This window comes from Protopterus annectens, chromosome 1.part0 (assembly GCF_019279795.1).
Source record: "Protopterus annectens isolate FY-2018-M chromosome 1.part0, PAN1.0, whole genome shotgun sequence".
NCBI classification, from domain to species: Eukaryota; Metazoa; Chordata; order Ceratodontiformes; family Protopteridae; genus Protopterus; species Protopterus annectens.
The window spans coordinates 178018552-178036679 of record NC_056725.1 but is presented as its reverse complement, the minus strand read 5'-3'; the positions used below and the strand labels follow the sequence as shown (position 1 = coordinate 178036679).

Below are 18128 nucleotides of genomic sequence, written 5' to 3'. Positions count from 1 at the left end.
ACTTTCTCTGTTTTGCACCAGAGTCCCAGGTTCTATGGTGTGGAAGGTGGGTGCCCTCTCATTTTCTTGGAAGGGGACGTTTCTTTATGCATTCCCTCCCCTTCCTCTCGTTCCAAAACTCATTCAAGATTCAATAGGATGCTACCAAAATATTGTTGTTGACTTCCCTTTTGGTTACAACAGCACTGGTTCCCTCTACTTCTGCATCTAGCCAGGGGTAATCACCACAAGTTACCTCACAAGGTGGCTCTAATCACACAACACAAGGGATCTCCCCACCTGTCCATGCTTCAACTGGTACTGTGGGTGAGAGGATTTTGATTCCTTACAGACACCTTTTTTTTCTGAGGAAGTGCTGCAAGCCCTGCAGGAAGCTAAGAAACCTACTACTAGGAAACCCTATTTATCCAAATGGAAGAGGTTTTCTATTTGTCACCCTCGTAACCTGGACCCACTTACTGTGGATGTTCCTTTGGTTCTCTCTTATGTGTGTGATTTGCTCAATGCTGGTTTGGCCTATTCTTCTATTAAGGCCCACTTATCAGCTATCTCTGCTTGTCTGCATTTTTTCTCCTCCTTTAGCTTCTAGATTTGTGGAAACAGGTGTCCTTAATATTAGACCTACCTGGAAGCCTGTTTGTCCTCTCTCAGATCTAAATTTCGTTTTGGAAAAGCTAAATCAGGTTCCGGTTGAGCCTGCTGGTTCAGTTTTCTTGCTACATTTTTCCTGGAAAACTGTTCTTTTGTTAGCTCTTACTTCTGCCAGATGGGTGTTCGAATTGCAGGCCCTTATGGGTCGTCCTGCTTTTTTGGTCTTTCATGAGGACGGTGTCTCTTTGTGCAGCAACTCTTCTTTTATGCCAAAGGTGGTTAATAGGCTAATTCAGTGATAGCTCATTAATCTGCTTATTTTTTTCCACTGTCCGCAGTCTTGACAGTAAGAGGGTGCTGCATACTTTGGACATACATAGATAACTCAGGGTTTATCTGTATAAGACTAAGGCTATTAGAAAATCGATTCATTTTAGTTTCTTTTCATCCTAGATCTTTAGGACTTGCTGTATACAAGCAAACTATTTCTTCTTGGATTTCTAAGGCTATTTCTTTTTCTTACACTTTTCACAAGCCTTCCCTTCTTCAGTTAAGGCTCATTCTACTAGAGCTGTGGCATCTTTGGGTGCTTTTTTTCAAGGGCTTACAGACCAAATCTATTCTTGAAGCAGCTACCGGGACTTCTGTGCATACTTTAACTAAGCACTACAAGTTGTATGGCATCTCTGGAACTAGGGCTGGTTTCGTTAGTGCCATTCGTCATGGCTTTTTAGGGGATTCTGTGCCTTCCCCCTCCCAAGTTTCCTCTTGAGCTTTTGCACTTTCCCATCTTTTAAGAATACTGCAGCAGTGAGTGTAAGGACATAATACAGTTCTGTAAAATCTTACCACAACAGTAGATGTCCTTGCCTTCACTGCTACAATATTCGCTCCCTCCCTCCATCCCCCTACTCTTTCACCTTCTGGGATGTACAGGTTACCTCTTGGGTTTCTTGGACTGGGTTGCTACTGGGGTACTCAGTTCTGATTATGGTAGGCCTGAACATCACCTTTATGCCCTACGCTACGGAAGGAGAGTTTGGGTGACATTCAGCATACCCTTTAAAAGAAACAAGTAGTCTTTGGTAGACTGGTTGGATGTTTGAGCTTCCACAGCAGGGAATCCCATCTGTTAAAAATACTGCAGCAGTGAAGGCAAGTACATCTACCATTATAAGATTGTACTAAACTGTACTTTTCAATGATAATGTTTCAAATGCTTCAGTTAAACTTTTTATATATGATCATGTAACACACTACTTAGTAACATTACAATTTGGAGGAAACTTGTTTACTTTCTCAAGCTGCAACAGATTCACAATTAAAAACAGTCCATCAAATTTCCAAGAATTACTACCTCAGAGTACTCACTAGTGTCGTAGACATCCTAAATTTAACCTTTCATTTTTTTGTTAAAGCTTCTTCCCCCTCAGACAGCAATCTAGTCCCCATACCATACTGGTCCATTTATCATTGATCTCTGGTGTCTGAAGGTAGTGGGATAGGGAGGCAAGACCAAGGAATCACAGCTGTCATCCAGCAGAAGGTTAAGAGCTTCTTTCAATATTATCACCCTCTCCCATTAAACAGAAAGCAGGGTGCTAAGCCCACCATGATGGGCTATTCCAAGTGCATGCTTCCATATACCTGGGACCCCTGCTACAGTGTTGTGGACTTTTTGGCAGGTGTATACCTCAAGGGGTCCACTGTGCAAAAGCTGTACAGAAGCAGACAAATCCTATGACAAGACACCTTCGCCATGAGCCCCCACCCAATCCCACCCCTCTCTGGCCAATTCCTTCACTGCCCAGGCTGCTGTTTAAAACTGGGTCCCCAGGATGTACAGCCATTTCATTTCTGAAAGCAAAGTGCCTCAAAAATGCAGTACTGCCTGAAATTATGTGCTCCTCAAACAAGTTACAGTCAACAATACCCACAGCTGTGAGAATTAGACTGAATGACAGGGACATCCAAAAAGACAAATTATTAGCTCATACAGCATCTTAATATTTAAAATAATTATGGTTAAGCAAAAGAAATACTCCTGCAATCCTAAGAATGTAAAATGTACCTTAAATAAAGAATTCAACGTACCAACAAAAAAATAACAAGTAATCTCCGTGGTACCCCCGAAGTCTCAAACAACCCACAAAACAAGTATAGTGGGTCCAAAAGCAAAACAGTGCAAGAAACATGTGTGTGTGGAAGATTTTCAATCCATCTACAGTGGATACAAAAATTTACACACCCCTGTTAAAATGCTAGGTTTTTGTGATATAAAAAAATTAGACCACAATAAATCATTTCAAAACTTTTCCCATCTTTAATGTGACCTATAACCTATACAATTCAATTGAAAAACAAACAAATCTGTTAGGGAAAAAATATAAAAAATAAAAACCATACAATAAGCTGGATGCATAAGTGTGTACACCCTTAAACTAATACTTTGTTGAAGCACCTTTTGATTTAATTACAGCATTCAGTCATTTTGGGTAGGCGTCTAACATGGCACATCTTGACTTGGCAATATCTGCTCACTCTTCCATGCAAAAGTGCTCCAAATCTGTCAGATTGCGAGGGCATCTCTTGTGCACAGCCCTATTCAGGTCACCCCACAGATTTCCTATTGGATTTAGGTCTGGGCTCTGGCTGAGCCATTCCAAAACTTTAAATTTTCTTCTGGTGAAGCCATTCTTTTGTTGATTTGCATGTATGCTTGGGGTCACTGTCATGTTGAAAGGTGAAATTCCTCTTCATCTTCAGCTTTCTAGCAGATGCCAGAAAGTTTTGGGCCAAAAGGGACTGGTATTTGGAACTGTTCATAATTCCCTCCACCTTGGCTAAAGCCCCAGTTCCAGCTGAAGAAAAGCAAACCCAAAGCATGATGCTGTCACCACCATGCTTTACCGTGGGGATGGTGTTCTTTTGGTGATGCAAACTGCTTTTGTGCCAAACATACCTTTTGGAATTGTGGTCAAAAAGTTCAACCTTGGTCTCATCAGACCGCAACACATTTTCCCACATGCTACTGGGAGACTTTATGTATTATTTTGCAAATTTTAGTCAGGCCTGGATGTTTTTCTGTGTGAGAAAATACTTCAATCTTGCAACCATAGCCCAGACATATGGAGAATAAGTGAGATTGTTGTCACATGTAGTACACAAGCAGTACTTGCCAGAAATTCCTGCAGCTCCTTCAGTGTTGCTGTAGGTCTCTTGGCAGACTTTCGTCTGGTCTTTTCATCAATTTTGGAGGGACGTCCAGTTGCTTGCAACATCACCGTTGTCCCATATTTTCTCAACGTTTTGATGACTGTCTTCACTGTGTTCCATGGTAAATTCAATGCTGTGGAAATTTTTTTGTACCCCTCTCCTGACTGATACCTTTCAGCAATGAGATCCCTTTGATGCTTTGTAAGCTCTCTGCGAACCATGGCTTTTGCTGTAGCAGGCAACTGAGTACATGTCAGGAAAATCCTACTAGGACAGCTGAACTTTATTTGGGGATAATCAGTCTCTCTAATTGATGGCAGGTGTATAACCCAAGAAGACGGAATATTATAATTAAATCGAAACGTGCTTCAACAAAAGTATTAGTTTAAGGGTGTGTACACTTATGCAACCAGCTTATTGCAAGTTTTCTTTATTTTTTATACCCCCCCCACCCAACAGATTTGTTTGTTTTTCAATTGAATTGTACAAGTTATAAGTCACATTAAAGGTGGGAAAAGTTTTGAAATGATTTGTGGTACTGGCATTTTAACAGGGATGTGTAAACTTTTTATGTCCACTGTATATCAGATCAGACAATGGTAGTAGAAGTAGCGAACTTAAACTCATCTTAAGTCAAAAAAATAATAAAAAATATATAATTTAAAATATTGTACAAAATTACTAAGTACTTGAAAGTAATCCAAGCAGGGCAAGCAGTCTGTTTCCAGTCGAAAATCCTTTAAGTACACAGATAAGCAATCCAAGTAAAACAAAAACAACAGAGTAATAGCTTCCTCACAATCTTAATAATTTACTTAATAATTTGGTTAAAAAGATGTACCGCATTATTAATTTTATATGATGTACATAAGGTTTATATTATTATGACAGCTACTAAGTAGGGCAGGACCAGCTCGAGTGTCACACTGATGGGGGGGGGAAGGGATGTGAATTAACATGTATACCAATAACACTGTTTTGCAGCACAATAAACCACTTCCTTGACTGATTTATATATATATATATATATATATATATATATATATATATATATATATATATATATATATATATATACATATATATACATATACATATAGTTAACTTGTGAGGAAACTATTACTCTTATTTTTGCTTTACTTGGATCACTTGTCTGTGTACTTAATAAAGGATTTTCGACTGGAAACAGATAGTCTACCCTGCTTGGATTACTTTTGAATACTTAATAATTCTGTATAATAGTTTAAATTATATATTTACATTTTTTTTTTATTTTTACTTAAGACGAGGTCAAGTTCGCTACTTCTACTACCATTGTCTGATCTGATTAATATACAGTGATTAACTAGATATATATGGATTGAAAATCTTCCACACAGACAAGTTTCTTACCCGGTTTTAAATATAGAATTCCTTACAAGATGACACAAAGTCTAGCATACTTATTCTTTTCTATTTTTTCTGCTTTATAAGCAATCAGGCCAAAAGACGTCCTTTCCATTTAAACTACAAGTATTTCTGATTTACTCTCTCCTAATGCATTTTCATGGCGTATGTCAGTGAATCATGTAAAATGATTCAGATGCAGGAAGAATACTAGGCACTCTAGGATCATGAAACTGGCTGTCAGTGTACTCAAGTAATTACCTCAACAAAGTTTGTGTGTTTGGCATCTCTGACGGTAACAACAGCATGCACTTCCTCGATTAACTTCTGCTTCTCATCATCATCAAACTGCATATACCATTTTGCAAGGCGAGTTTTACCAGCACGGTTCTGGATAAGAATGAAACGAATCTGCAAAATATAAAAAAAGGGTTGAACTTCATGAAAACAATACAAAGTCCCTGCATAATACTTTCCTAAAAAAAATTTTTCGCTGACAAAGAAGCTCTAGACTTTTTTCCTCCTTTAAGTGCCACCTCCCCCATCATAAGTGCAATGGTGACATGGCAGAAAATAACTTTCACTGTACTCACTCCATCTAGAGCACCTGAATAAGCTGAGACTAGTGCCTTGATGAAGTACTGCACCACTGGCAGAAACCTGTGAACTTTCTCAAAGATAAAGAAAGCAGGCTATAGGTCACTTCATATTTCCACCCCTCAGTCTCCACAAACTGAGTAACCTACACTTATTTGTGACTTTTTCTGATAATTTTCAGTGGACATGGAGCATCTCTGCTTTCTTCATAAACACTGCTGGCTCTGGACTGAAAGGTTCATAAAAGAACAATGTTGGCAAAAGAACAATCCTGGAGAAATAAAAGCGCTTCTAAAACATTAGAAAGGTGATCCTACAAGTTAAATCATTGATGGACAACTTAGCTAGACAAAATGTTAACTTCTTTAAAAAAATATGCATGACTAAACATAAAATTATTGAGCAGAGGTAACAACAAAACTATCAAACCTTAATGCCGCAATCTTCAAGCGTGGATGCTGTTACAAACAAACTTACATTTTTTCAACAACAATATCTTATTTCCACATTACTATTAATATATTTTCACAGATCTTGACTGTAAACGGCATGGCACTTCTCATTCCTACAGTGTTATTTTTTTTAATTCATTTACTGAATTGTGCTGCATGGAACATGGTGATTATGCTCAGATATCCAGAAAAAGTCAAAACAGTTAAGAGCTACAGTGATAAATATGACCTTAACAAATGTTAAGTACCTCCTTCTCCTCAAGTTGTTAAGGTTGGGTCTAGTGTTACATTTGTAAACTGTCAGTATGGACTAGCAAATAGCAGAGGCAGAATAAAAGATTTGGGTCTGCCGGCTGTCTGCACTGATAAGGTGCCCTCCTACAAACTTAAAAGTAGCTAGAACAAGTGTGGGCTTGCCTGCATTTTCTTTGAAGGATACGAACTCAAATGTATGTCACTATTCAGTGACTTCTTCAGTACTCATTAAAAAAACAAAGGCCTTTATGAGGAAAAGACCAAACAAATGAAGCAAAGGTCTGGACATTCTGGACAGTTTAGAGACATGAAAGCTAAGTAAAGTCAGCAAAACACTTTTTTTTTTTTTTTTTTGCTTTAAGTAGTAGTACATTATGTTTGTGTCTCAAACACATAACAGGTTATGATCAGCAACCCAATAACTCCAAAGTACACTGAAACAAAGCAAATAAAAACATACCTTGATCTGTCTGTAAAGAAAAAATAAACCTCACTCGAGTGAAAAAGGGGTGGCAAACTCTGCAGAAACTAGGATAATGACAAGTGGAGCACAAAGGGAAAGGAGGCAGAAATATATATATATTTTTTTACATTTACCAGGAAAGTCAGACTTGGAACGAAGCCAATTTTCAGCGGAGGCCAAGAGAGAAACACTCCAGATGCATGTCTTTGTAATGTGGGAGGAAATCGGAGCACCTGGAAGAAACCCACACGAACGCAGGGAGGACATGCAGACTCCTCAAGAAGACACTCCAGCAGAGGATCGAACCAGAGAACCTCTTGCTGTGAGGGACACTACTACAACTGGACCACTGCGCCATATTGTTTAAACATAAGCACTACTCTAAGCAGAATCTTCATTCTGAATTTTAACCTTCAATAACAAAAAAATCTATCATTCTTTTTCAGGAAAGGTTAAAAGTGAATTGGGTCTTCAGATTTGCCAACATCATTTTCTTCACTACCAAGTTTGCTATCTTGCAGTTTCAGCTTTAACTTCTGGACAGTACAGTTGCCAGTTTCAGATATCGCTTTTGAAAGGCAACAATATACAACCTTATACATTTCTCCAAAACTAAGCCCACCAATGACTTGTTTTATTCCACTGAACAAATATTTGTAGTTATGAGCACTAGCAATGTATGTCTGCATTAATTTCCCTACAATACTATCATATACAATTATCCAACCATCCCTGCTATACAATACTAGAAGAAATTAACACTGGTAAGAATTTAGACAATCTGCACAGAGTTAAGTTCGCCCAAGGTCTTTTACACAAGACTGCATAGTGGGGAAAGTCTTGAACTTTGAGACTTTTCAAAAAAGTAAGAAAAAAAGCTATGCAACTTATTTTAGAGGACTGGATGTGTAGACAGCTTCTCTTTATATGGAAAACGCCCCTAACCCATATAATGTATATACCTTGTATTTGCTAGCTTGCACACTCGCACAGACCTCCCCGTAGCCCCGGCCGTTTCCCCCATTCAAGCTTAGACAATTAGGGTTGGTAGATGTGTTTTCTTCCCTTCACAGCCACTAGATGGCAGTATAAAACAAGGCAAGATCCCACACAACAGCAAAAGTATTACAAACTAGTAAAGTTAATATACTTATAGCTGCATTTATTCTCACTCAGGTGCACTAACAGCCCTGCCCATTCTGGAGCCCTGTACCTGATAACAGTTTTGTGCCTATCATTCAAATTATATTTTATCCTGTGCAAACAGGCTCAAACTCACCTGATGTTTGTAAGCAAGTTGTTCCTGATAGTTTTTTTTTTTTTTCGGCACTCTTGCCTCTCAGCTGGGCTACCCCTACTCCACACCACACCCAATCTAATTATCTTCTAACAGTCCAACCCCCTTCTTCACCTCCCCCATATACTCTACCTAGTCTGCATTCTACATAACCATTACTCAATAACCACAATTTCTTATGGCTACACCTCTTGCTTAGTCTATTATCTCCTTCCTTTCCTACCTTCTTATACCAAACCATTTTACCCCTCCCTCACTACTACTACCTCAATACTCCTACCTTTACTTCTTTGTCATAAGCTCTCTATTTTCATATAATTCACCTATTATACTCCTCTCCCTCACAGCTATGCCCCTCATGCACAACATTCTTCTCCTTATTTTCACCATTTACCTCTCTCCCCTTCTAAAACTCATCACTTCACCCAATCTATATACCTCCCAAACCCACATCAACATCTACCTACACTGTCCTCCCCTCCAGCTACTCTGCAATTTACTCTAGTCTGCATGCCACTGATATAATTTTAGAAGGGAAACCAACAATCCTCTCTCCACAAGATAAACTTCCAGTAACCTTGTACAGAACTATATTAGGGACCCCAAAAAAAGAAGCTCTATCCAAAAAAAAAAAAAACTTTCTATTCATCTTAGCCTAGTCCAGTGTGGTGACATCCACCTTAACCCTGGCCCTTCTCCTTCCTCTCATAATGCCCCTAACTCAACAAAATCCCTCAATTTCACCACCAACAACATTTAAAGTATTAGAAATAAAATCCACCTTCTACATGCATGGTTACGTCAATATAAACCAGACTTTACAGCCATAACAGAGACTTGGCTAAAACCATATATAAAGGGTTATGAATTTCTTCCCTCAAACTATTCCTGCCTTAGAACAGATAGACTCCACAAAAAAGGCGAAGGCATCGCCTTATATCCCAAGTACATTCACAGTGATTCCATATTCAAAGCCCATTCCCTCCTTCTCCACCGCAGTTACTTATCACCTACCTCAAATTAAATTACTACAAAAGCTCATCTATCAGTCATATACATTCCCCCAGCCAACAATATTCCCATTCTTGGAGACATTCTTGCCTGGACAACATAAAAAACGAAACGGACGCTAATATTAACTGGTTAGACATGTCCAATAACAACCTCTCCTCTGACATCAACCTTCACATCTATACACGGCTTATTTCAGATATTACCAGACCTGACAATAGGAATAGGAAAGGTTCAATCCTAGATTGGATCATGGTTTCTGACCCTGATAAGATTTCCACCTCTGGTACTCTTGCAGACAGTATAAGTGACCACTTACCAGCATTCATAGTACGCAAGTCCACCACTCTACCAAACATGCACCAATATAGATATACCCAAAATTTGTCTCAATTTTCCTCAAATATCTTTAATGATATTTTGCACAATACTAACTCCAATCCACTAAAATCTCTCCCTCTTAATGAAGCTGTGGAATTCTTCAATTTCACATTTCTTAGTATCCTAAATAAACATGCACCTCTCTGGCTGAAAACAGTCAAGACAAAACATGCTAACTGGCTTGCCAAGTCAACAAGGCAAATTATGTCCTCCACAGATAAAGCCTGGCTAAAAAACAAAACTACTCCCAACCTCATGCAATAAAATCTTCGCAATCAGGTCAAACAATTAGTATTTAAAAAACAAAAATAGAATACTTCCAAACCCTCCAAACCCAACATAATCACAACCCCAATGTTGGGGAGCAATCGACTCCTTACTCCATCCTGGGAATACCCATGATCCAAGCCCAAATCCAGAAAAAACACCCTGCAAGTTAGCCTTGTTCTTTAACTCTGTCAACACTATTGCTAAGCTTACCACCACCTTCCCACCCATCAACACAGACCAACCAAAACCTACAATACTACATACCCACTTTCTCACGCTACCATACTAATCTCCTTCATAAACTAAAACCATGCACCAATGCCCCAGATAACCTACCAAGTATCAGCCACCTCCATAGCTTATCCCATAAGCATTCTCCTCAATAGGTCCATTCAGGAATCATGTATACCCGATATCTGGAAAAAGGCATATGTTCTCCCACTTCACAAAGGTGGCAATTACTCTGACATCTCCAACTTCCGGCCTATCGCCATTCTCTCCCATATCTCAAAAATACTAGAGAAGTGCATTCTTAACTCAGCTCCTTAGTCACCTGGTTAAACACCAACTCCTTTCCTTTACTCAACTTGGCTTTAGGCCAGGACACAGCACTAATACTGCCTTCATTTCCTTCCTGGACACTGTTAATAGAGCTAGGGATGATGGATCCAGTCTCTGCACTCTCTCGATCAAAAGCATTTGACACTTTCCCACACGCTTCTGCTTACTAAACTATCCAACCTTGGCATCTCTCCCCCCACCCTTCACTAGTTCCACAATCATCTCAGTAATAGGCAAAAATCTACTATTTGGCAGCACTCCCCCTCCCCTTTCATCAATACTAATACAGGGGTACCCCAGGGTTCTATACTGGGTCCACTTTTTTTCATCAATGACTTTCATGCATCTCTTACCCACAGTACTGTAATCCAATACGCAGATGATTCTACCATTCTGTTCTTCTAAATCTGCCTCTGTACTACAGCAACTTGCCCAAAAAGCATTCACCTCAACTGAATCCTGGACATCACAGAACCATCTCACCCTTAACCCCATAATACTTACCCCCAAAAAATCCAGCCCAGTTGACAAATCCTAATTCTCTGTTCATTCCCAAATTAATACAGTTATTGAAGTTGTTCCCGATACCAAATTACTCGGGGTCATCATTGACAACCTAACCTCTGACCTTCGTATCCATAACATCAAAATAAAAACAAAAACTAGGAGCATAGGCACAACTACTTTCTTAGCTTTACAAAAAAGGCTCGTCTCATCATTCCTGTTTCCATCTCGCCTACATGACACCCCCGTCCTTACCAATATTCAGTCCTCTCTGAAAACTAAACTCAATTCATGCTACAACAAAGTTGCCAAATTTGCTACAAATGCTACATTCTCCACCCACCACTGTTCCCACTATACATCAACTAAATTGGCTTGAATTCCTCCATCACCTCACATACCTACAACTTACTACTGCCCATAAACGTATTTAATACCCTGCAGCCTGCCCATTCCTCTCCCACATTCTGACCTTATATCATCCTAATCGACACCCACGGTCAAAAAACAAAATGCTATTAAACACTGATAAACCTAAGCTCTCAGCCAGCCAAATGCTGTATTCTTTTACTGTCTCCAAGCCATGGAATAATCTCCTTCCTTTAAAAAAATCCCTTAAACTTCATCTCTCCTCAAATTGGATATGCACCTGCACCCCTAATTACAGCCCCAAAACTTGACCCCCTCCCAAGATCCTACTCCTCTTCACTCTACAACTAGGTTATGTTCCAGTTTTATCACATCACCTCCCTTCTGCTGTCACTTTACTGTGCTATACCTACCTAAAGCCTTCTGCCATACCTACCTAAAGCCTTCTGCCTCCTCCTTTTCCCTTTAAGGTAATTTCCTCTCTTTGCTAATAATCTTACCTATAATCTGAAACTTCTATTCCTATACTAGTATCAGGATTTTAAACAATCCTTCACGGTCATCAATATGTCATTACCAAATTATCGTATGCAGTTATTAAATTATTGTATGCAATTATTACTTTAATGTGCTACCTCTACCTTATATACTCTGTATGGATTGTGCATAATTTTTCTTTGTATGTAATTACATGTGGAGCTATTCTCCCCGGGCCTCCATTGAAAATAGGCTCATTTCTGGCCCAGTGGACTTTCCCAGTAAACAAACGCAATAAATAAATAAATAAAACTACACTAGCAATCTAAACTGGAGGCTTCAGTAACGTTGCAAAGAGGAAAAGTCCCACCCTGAGTTGCAATAAAATCTGCCTACGATATCTTTACATTGTAGCCTAAAAAATTAAGACTACCTAAACTAGCTACTACATTCCAATACAAACATGACTAGAGACATTATAACCCCCCCCCCCCCCCCAAGTCATTCTCATCTAAACCATGGACCAGTACTCTCTCAAAACCTCTACAGCCACTGACATGGGTATCTGAGACAATGTAAGAATTGTCTCATACTTTCTCATAATCATGTACTACACAAACATAACAGTGTTGTGTGAGAGAAATCATAACAACAGTAAAACACACTGTATGAGAGATATACATGTATAATGGCATTGAAGGTAACATCACACACACTGACAACTCAGTCATCAGATCAGGATAGTCAGCAGTAAACCACACTTCACTATGATCACACTACACACAGTCCTTCACATGCTCAGGTTCTAAAGGTTAACTTGCCTAAAACTAAATGACCTCCAAAAAACAAGACAGGCACAAAGCACCCTCAGCACAACTGTCCATCCTCACATAGTGCTAGGAATCCCAGAGTCATGGATATTCAGCCTGTAAAGGCAGGCATCCACTAAATCAAAACATTCTAGTTATAGGTGACCCCCACTGTAATTCATAAAAATGCATCTCTTACTGGGCAAAGAAAGAAGTGAGAGATGGTTAGTTTTCTGTCTGGTGCCAGGATCTGTCAAGATCACACCCACTAAAGTCTTTGAACAACAGATTGCCGATATGACTTGTGGATGCCAATGGCTTGAAATGTACCTCCTTGGACTATATGAAGGGACATATGATGGCGCTATTAGATTATGCGGGGAAAAAAGGTGGTGGTGTCTCAGTCAACATTCAGAAGAGACCTTCTAGCTAGCTATCCAGCTCTTTAACCCAATAAGATGCAATGCTTATCTACAAGAACTAGAGTCAATCAATATTTAACCCAATACCATTTTCATGGGTGATATAAACTATCCAACTACAGATTGGGAAACCTAGAACACCACTAGCTCACAGATTCCTGGACTTTGCCAATACAAACGCCCTGGAACACCTACTCAGAGTATGCATTGGGGAGGGGGAAGACATCTTAGATGTTGTCCTTACTAACATTATGAAGATACGCAAGGGATTTTACCACTTGTTAGGTCTTTCATAAAGTGGTCCCTTTAAAAAATAAAACCGAATCCAGGGACAACTTCAGTCCTAGTAACTTTAAAAATTCTCCAAGACAAACTACAGACTACAATATGATAAAATGGCAAGCAACAAACCCAAAACCACACACACATAGAAAAACACACCGTTAACCCTACTGAATATGTGGTAACATACACCACTAAACTATAGCAAGCAGGTAAACATCTGCATGGATGCAGCTGTACACAACAGAAAAGTGGGGAAAACAAAGTTAAGTAAACAAACCCCACTGTGGCACTGTAATATCAACAAGCTTTACGTTAAGAGGAAAAGATCATTCACTAAAAGTAAGAGCAGCAATTCACAGAATGACAAAGCCCTCATCATTAAATTAAACAAGTAACTCAGATGTAAATTCTACCAAAGCCAAGCTCGAAGAGAGAATAGCCACTCAAGTAAGGAAGAACAGGGCCTTTTTAAGTCATGTTTGTAACATCAGGAGCACAATGCAACAATTTACCGAGCTGACTGTAAATTATGTTAACTACACTGAAGTCAAAGATATAGCTAACTCACTGGCTGATAAATTCATCTCAAACTTTACCTCTCTCCTCCCTTCCCCCATCTATCTCACATAATGAAACAGACTTACTACCACCAACAAATCACAAAAGACCAACTCCTGAAATCTTTATCAAAAGCAAAAACTACTGTGTCAATGAGTCCTGACAATATCACGATGTATGAAGCATGATTTAGCCACATCCCTAACACTCTACAAACTTAGCCTCCATAATGGTTTTGTACCAAGTGAATGGAGAACACCAACAGTTATTCCCCTGCATAAGGGAGGACCATCCACAGAACCAGGCAATTACAGACTCATAGGTCTAATCAGCTTCATACGCAAAGCCATGGAAAGAATCATAGAAGTAAATCATTAAGAACATCGGGAATTTCCAACCACTGGACCTACTTCTTACACAACCAGGTGGACCTGTGTGTATATGAAATATATAGCTTCTGACAAAAATCCATCCCTTAGGCACAGTAGAAAAGCTTATACTATCTCCTTTGGAAAGGATGGTCCCCCAAGGAGCTACTACATGAACAACACACCATTAAGAGTTGACCCAGTAGTTTCAGACTTTGGGACTTATGTGGTAGTGACCTAACCTCAGACTCGGACCAGCATGTGTCCCTGGTTTTAAGGAAGTCCTTCTATAACGTACAGCTCATAAACAAAAGGGACTACTTCTGAATCTAGGGATGCTGTTGCCCCCCCTTAGACCCATAATTGAGTACAATGCCCATGGTGGCATGCATCCATCCATCAAGGTACATGCAACAACTAGAACACTCGCAGTGCCATCTTAAAAAAAAAAAGGATACGATGTCTAAACAGTATGTCCTAAATGGACCACCTTGAAGTCCTATCGCTATACTCTCTTTACAAGCAGATAGTATATGACTTATCCTCTGATCTACTACTGATCAACTATATATCCGCAAGTCAAATGATTTCAAAAATACTTAATCCAGGAATGTAAACCTCTGCTGCAACATTAACAGAAAGGTTTGGAGGGGCAGGTACATCTTTCAGAAGATACCACAGCACTGAAAAGATGCCCCACCCATGTAAAACAAAACTCGTCACAGTTGACATTCAAGCGCAACTTGGATCAATGGATGGAAATAGGAAGATTACCCTTGGACTCCCCTACCTGTAATACTAACAGACTAAGGCAGCACATAAATGTTTTATCCTGATGCATGGGTCACTACCAAATAGCTATGTTTTGAGCTACTAATATCACTACAATAATATACAAATATAGATCTTGGGAAGAATCAGCGGTGGTGGTGCTGCGGTAGCATTGTCGCCTCACAGTAAGACGCTGTCCAGTTCGATTCTCAGCTAGAGCGTCTTCTGCATGGAGATATGAGTGAATGGGCATACCTTAGTTGAAGGTTGTGCGTCAGGGCTGGTAACTCGGCACGTAAAAATGGAGTTCCGCTGTGGCAACCGCTAACCGGGAAAAGCCGAAAGACACAAACATAGATCTTGGGAAGAGTTAGGTGACTCTAAACTCCAACAGTCTAGGTTCATTTTAAGCATCAAATGGGATAATTTGCTAGGCTTAAAGTGCCCCACAATGGCAGTTAGCCCAATACTAATGTATGAGCCTCTAAAATCCCTTCTACAGACTTACTCCTCTTAACTGCTTAAATAAAGAATTTGCCTTTCACCTAAGACCAGGAAAATCAAATTTCATCTCAGGATTCTTTGGAACACAATATTCATGCATCCTTACCCTCAAACAGGGACTTTATTTTCAAGGATTTCAAATACACAAGCATATTGGTATTACAGATTTGATACATCTGAGACAGAGAGAATATACCTGTTAGGTTTTACATACCTTTTGAACACCAGCTCTACGATTTTCTTAATATCGTCCAATAATAGATGTTGATTGTTTATCCCCATCACCAAAAAGGATGGTGAATTTGGCTCAACGTACATCTGCACATACTGCATAAACATTTTATCCAAATTAACATATCACCTATTGCTAACATAAGCCAAAGACAACAGGTAGTTTATATTTTAAAACACTTTGGGTGATATTTTTCAAACATCTTATTCCTGAATTCAGTGAAGTACAAATATTCAAGGAGCCCCCTATACATTCAAGAAAATTTCCTTTATCATTTGATTAGGATATATCCCATATCCAGTTTATTAAATACTTAATTATTAGTGCTGCATATTTACCTATGTTGGGAAGGCATGCCCTTGTAAATTAATGGGTAAAAACACCATTCTTCCGAGAAATAGAGAGATCCTCCTCTCCAAAGAAATTTAAAAGACGTATGTAGCTATTCAACTGAAAAATCCTATTAAATGTAACATAGGAAATAAAGTAAAAGTCTTTCATGACATTTGTGGCTCACTTGAAGGAAAATATTTCTACAAGTGAACTCAATTTATTTCAAACCTCATTACCCATTTTATCAAACTTACAATGCAATGTTTGTTCAAAGGATTTGGCATATTAAACAAACCAAAATGTTCTCTCCTTGGTCAGGAGGATATTAAGAACCATGGGGCTGAACAAGGTCTACTACTGTCATTCTTACAAATTTGACATTAACATCATAATGGCTACTTGTTTGAGTACCTGGGAAAAAAAACGGCATTAATTCAATTCTTTGCATGCAATAATGGAAGCAAGTCATGAAAATCAAACTGCTTTAATCAAATATGCTGGCTATCTACTTATTACTTGAGACATACCATACTGAAAGGCACATTAGTGTGACAAGACTTTTAGTTTGAGGTCTAAATTGCTTATATCTTTACCTTTACAGAAAGCTTTCATCCTAACTGGTTTATGAAAGTGGGAGCAACTTACTTTGTAATACTTTGTGCCTGACTATAAATACTAATAGTGTTATGTTACACATGAAAGCTTTTCTAATACCTTTGCAGTAAATACAACCCTTCACTAATTCTCCGCTACCCACCCGATACTGCAGCTGAGAGCCACAAGGACACAGAAGCCTATCTCAGCACTCACTGGGCAAAAGGTAGAGAAACCTATCCTGGACAAGACACAGCACAGCTTAGTGCAGGACATGCGTGCGAGCACACACACAGACATGCACACAATCTGTAAGGCAAAAGGGCTTCACAACAAAAGGCAAACCACCCAGGCACAGAACTACTAAAACCAAGCTGAGAAGCAGCAGTATTGACTGTTTTTCCACTATGCCTCCTTGTTTAATGAGTTCTATACCCTAAAAACACTGTACAACATTCTAATATTTCCAAAAGCATGCTACTGAACTAAACACTGTAGTCTACACATGCAGCTACTGGCATAAGGATGGGGTGGAGTCATGTTTTCTGCACCAAACTGTTATATGTCAGTTTGGCACAGTCTGCTCAGTCTAGTGTCTGGACTTAGATTAGTAACCAACTCATACTAGTCTGCATCACATTATAAAGACAGACAAACCGCTGTCCCTGTGCTATGATGTACTAAGCTTACTGCTGCTCTTTCACTATGGACTTCTGCATTGTTCGACTGTGAGCTAGGTTAATAATACAATATTGAGAGTACAAAACCAAGCTGTTGGTTAAACTACCTTATGTGGTTACTAGGATTCAACCTGCAGCATCATCTCAAAAGAATGTGATCTTGTGTGCAATATGCTCTTGGGATGTTGAACTTTTACACAAGGACTAAGCACCAGTCATATACTCTATACTTGATTGACAAGATTTTTTTTTTTAAAAAACTCAGAAGTCTACACACATCTGATTGCTTTATCTTCCTATCTTTACCATATAATGATAATAGGTATCAATATTTAAACTTGCTAAAAACATTACTCATGAGAGTACTTCTTTATGGTAGCAGGGGCAACAGCTGAAAATGATGAACAAATGCAAGTAGTAATACAAGAACAGACATGCACTTTATAATGTGAGTTGGGGTAACAATACGATGGGGAGAGTACAAAGCCAAGTTGTTGGCTAAACTCCCTTGTGTAGTTACTAGAATTCAGCATGCAGCATCATGTTACAAGAACATGACCTTTAGCAATATGCATTTCTGTTATGGATTATCTTTATTTAGTTAAAACTAAGGCTTAGAAAGCTTACAATATGCAGCACAGACTACATACTCTACCCACTTTCCGTCTTGTAAAAGGGAACAGAACCAGAATTGTGTGTGGCCACTGCAGAATGAGACTGCATTAAAACAAGCAGACAGTAT

General features: G+C 39.1%; 1 protein-coding gene across 1 annotated transcript in view; it reads right to left on the bottom strand.

Annotated features, from left to right (window-relative positions):
* AP2S1 (adaptor related protein complex 2 subunit sigma 1) overlaps positions 1-18128 on the bottom strand; it is a 194570-nt gene that overhangs the window by 64587 nt on the left and 111855 nt on the right. Inside the window, exon 2 of the mRNA XM_044055527.1 lies at positions 5455-5604. Coding sequence (XP_043911462.1) covers positions 5455-5604 — 150 coding nt within the window. The remainder of the gene's footprint in view (positions 1-5454; positions 5605-18128) is intronic.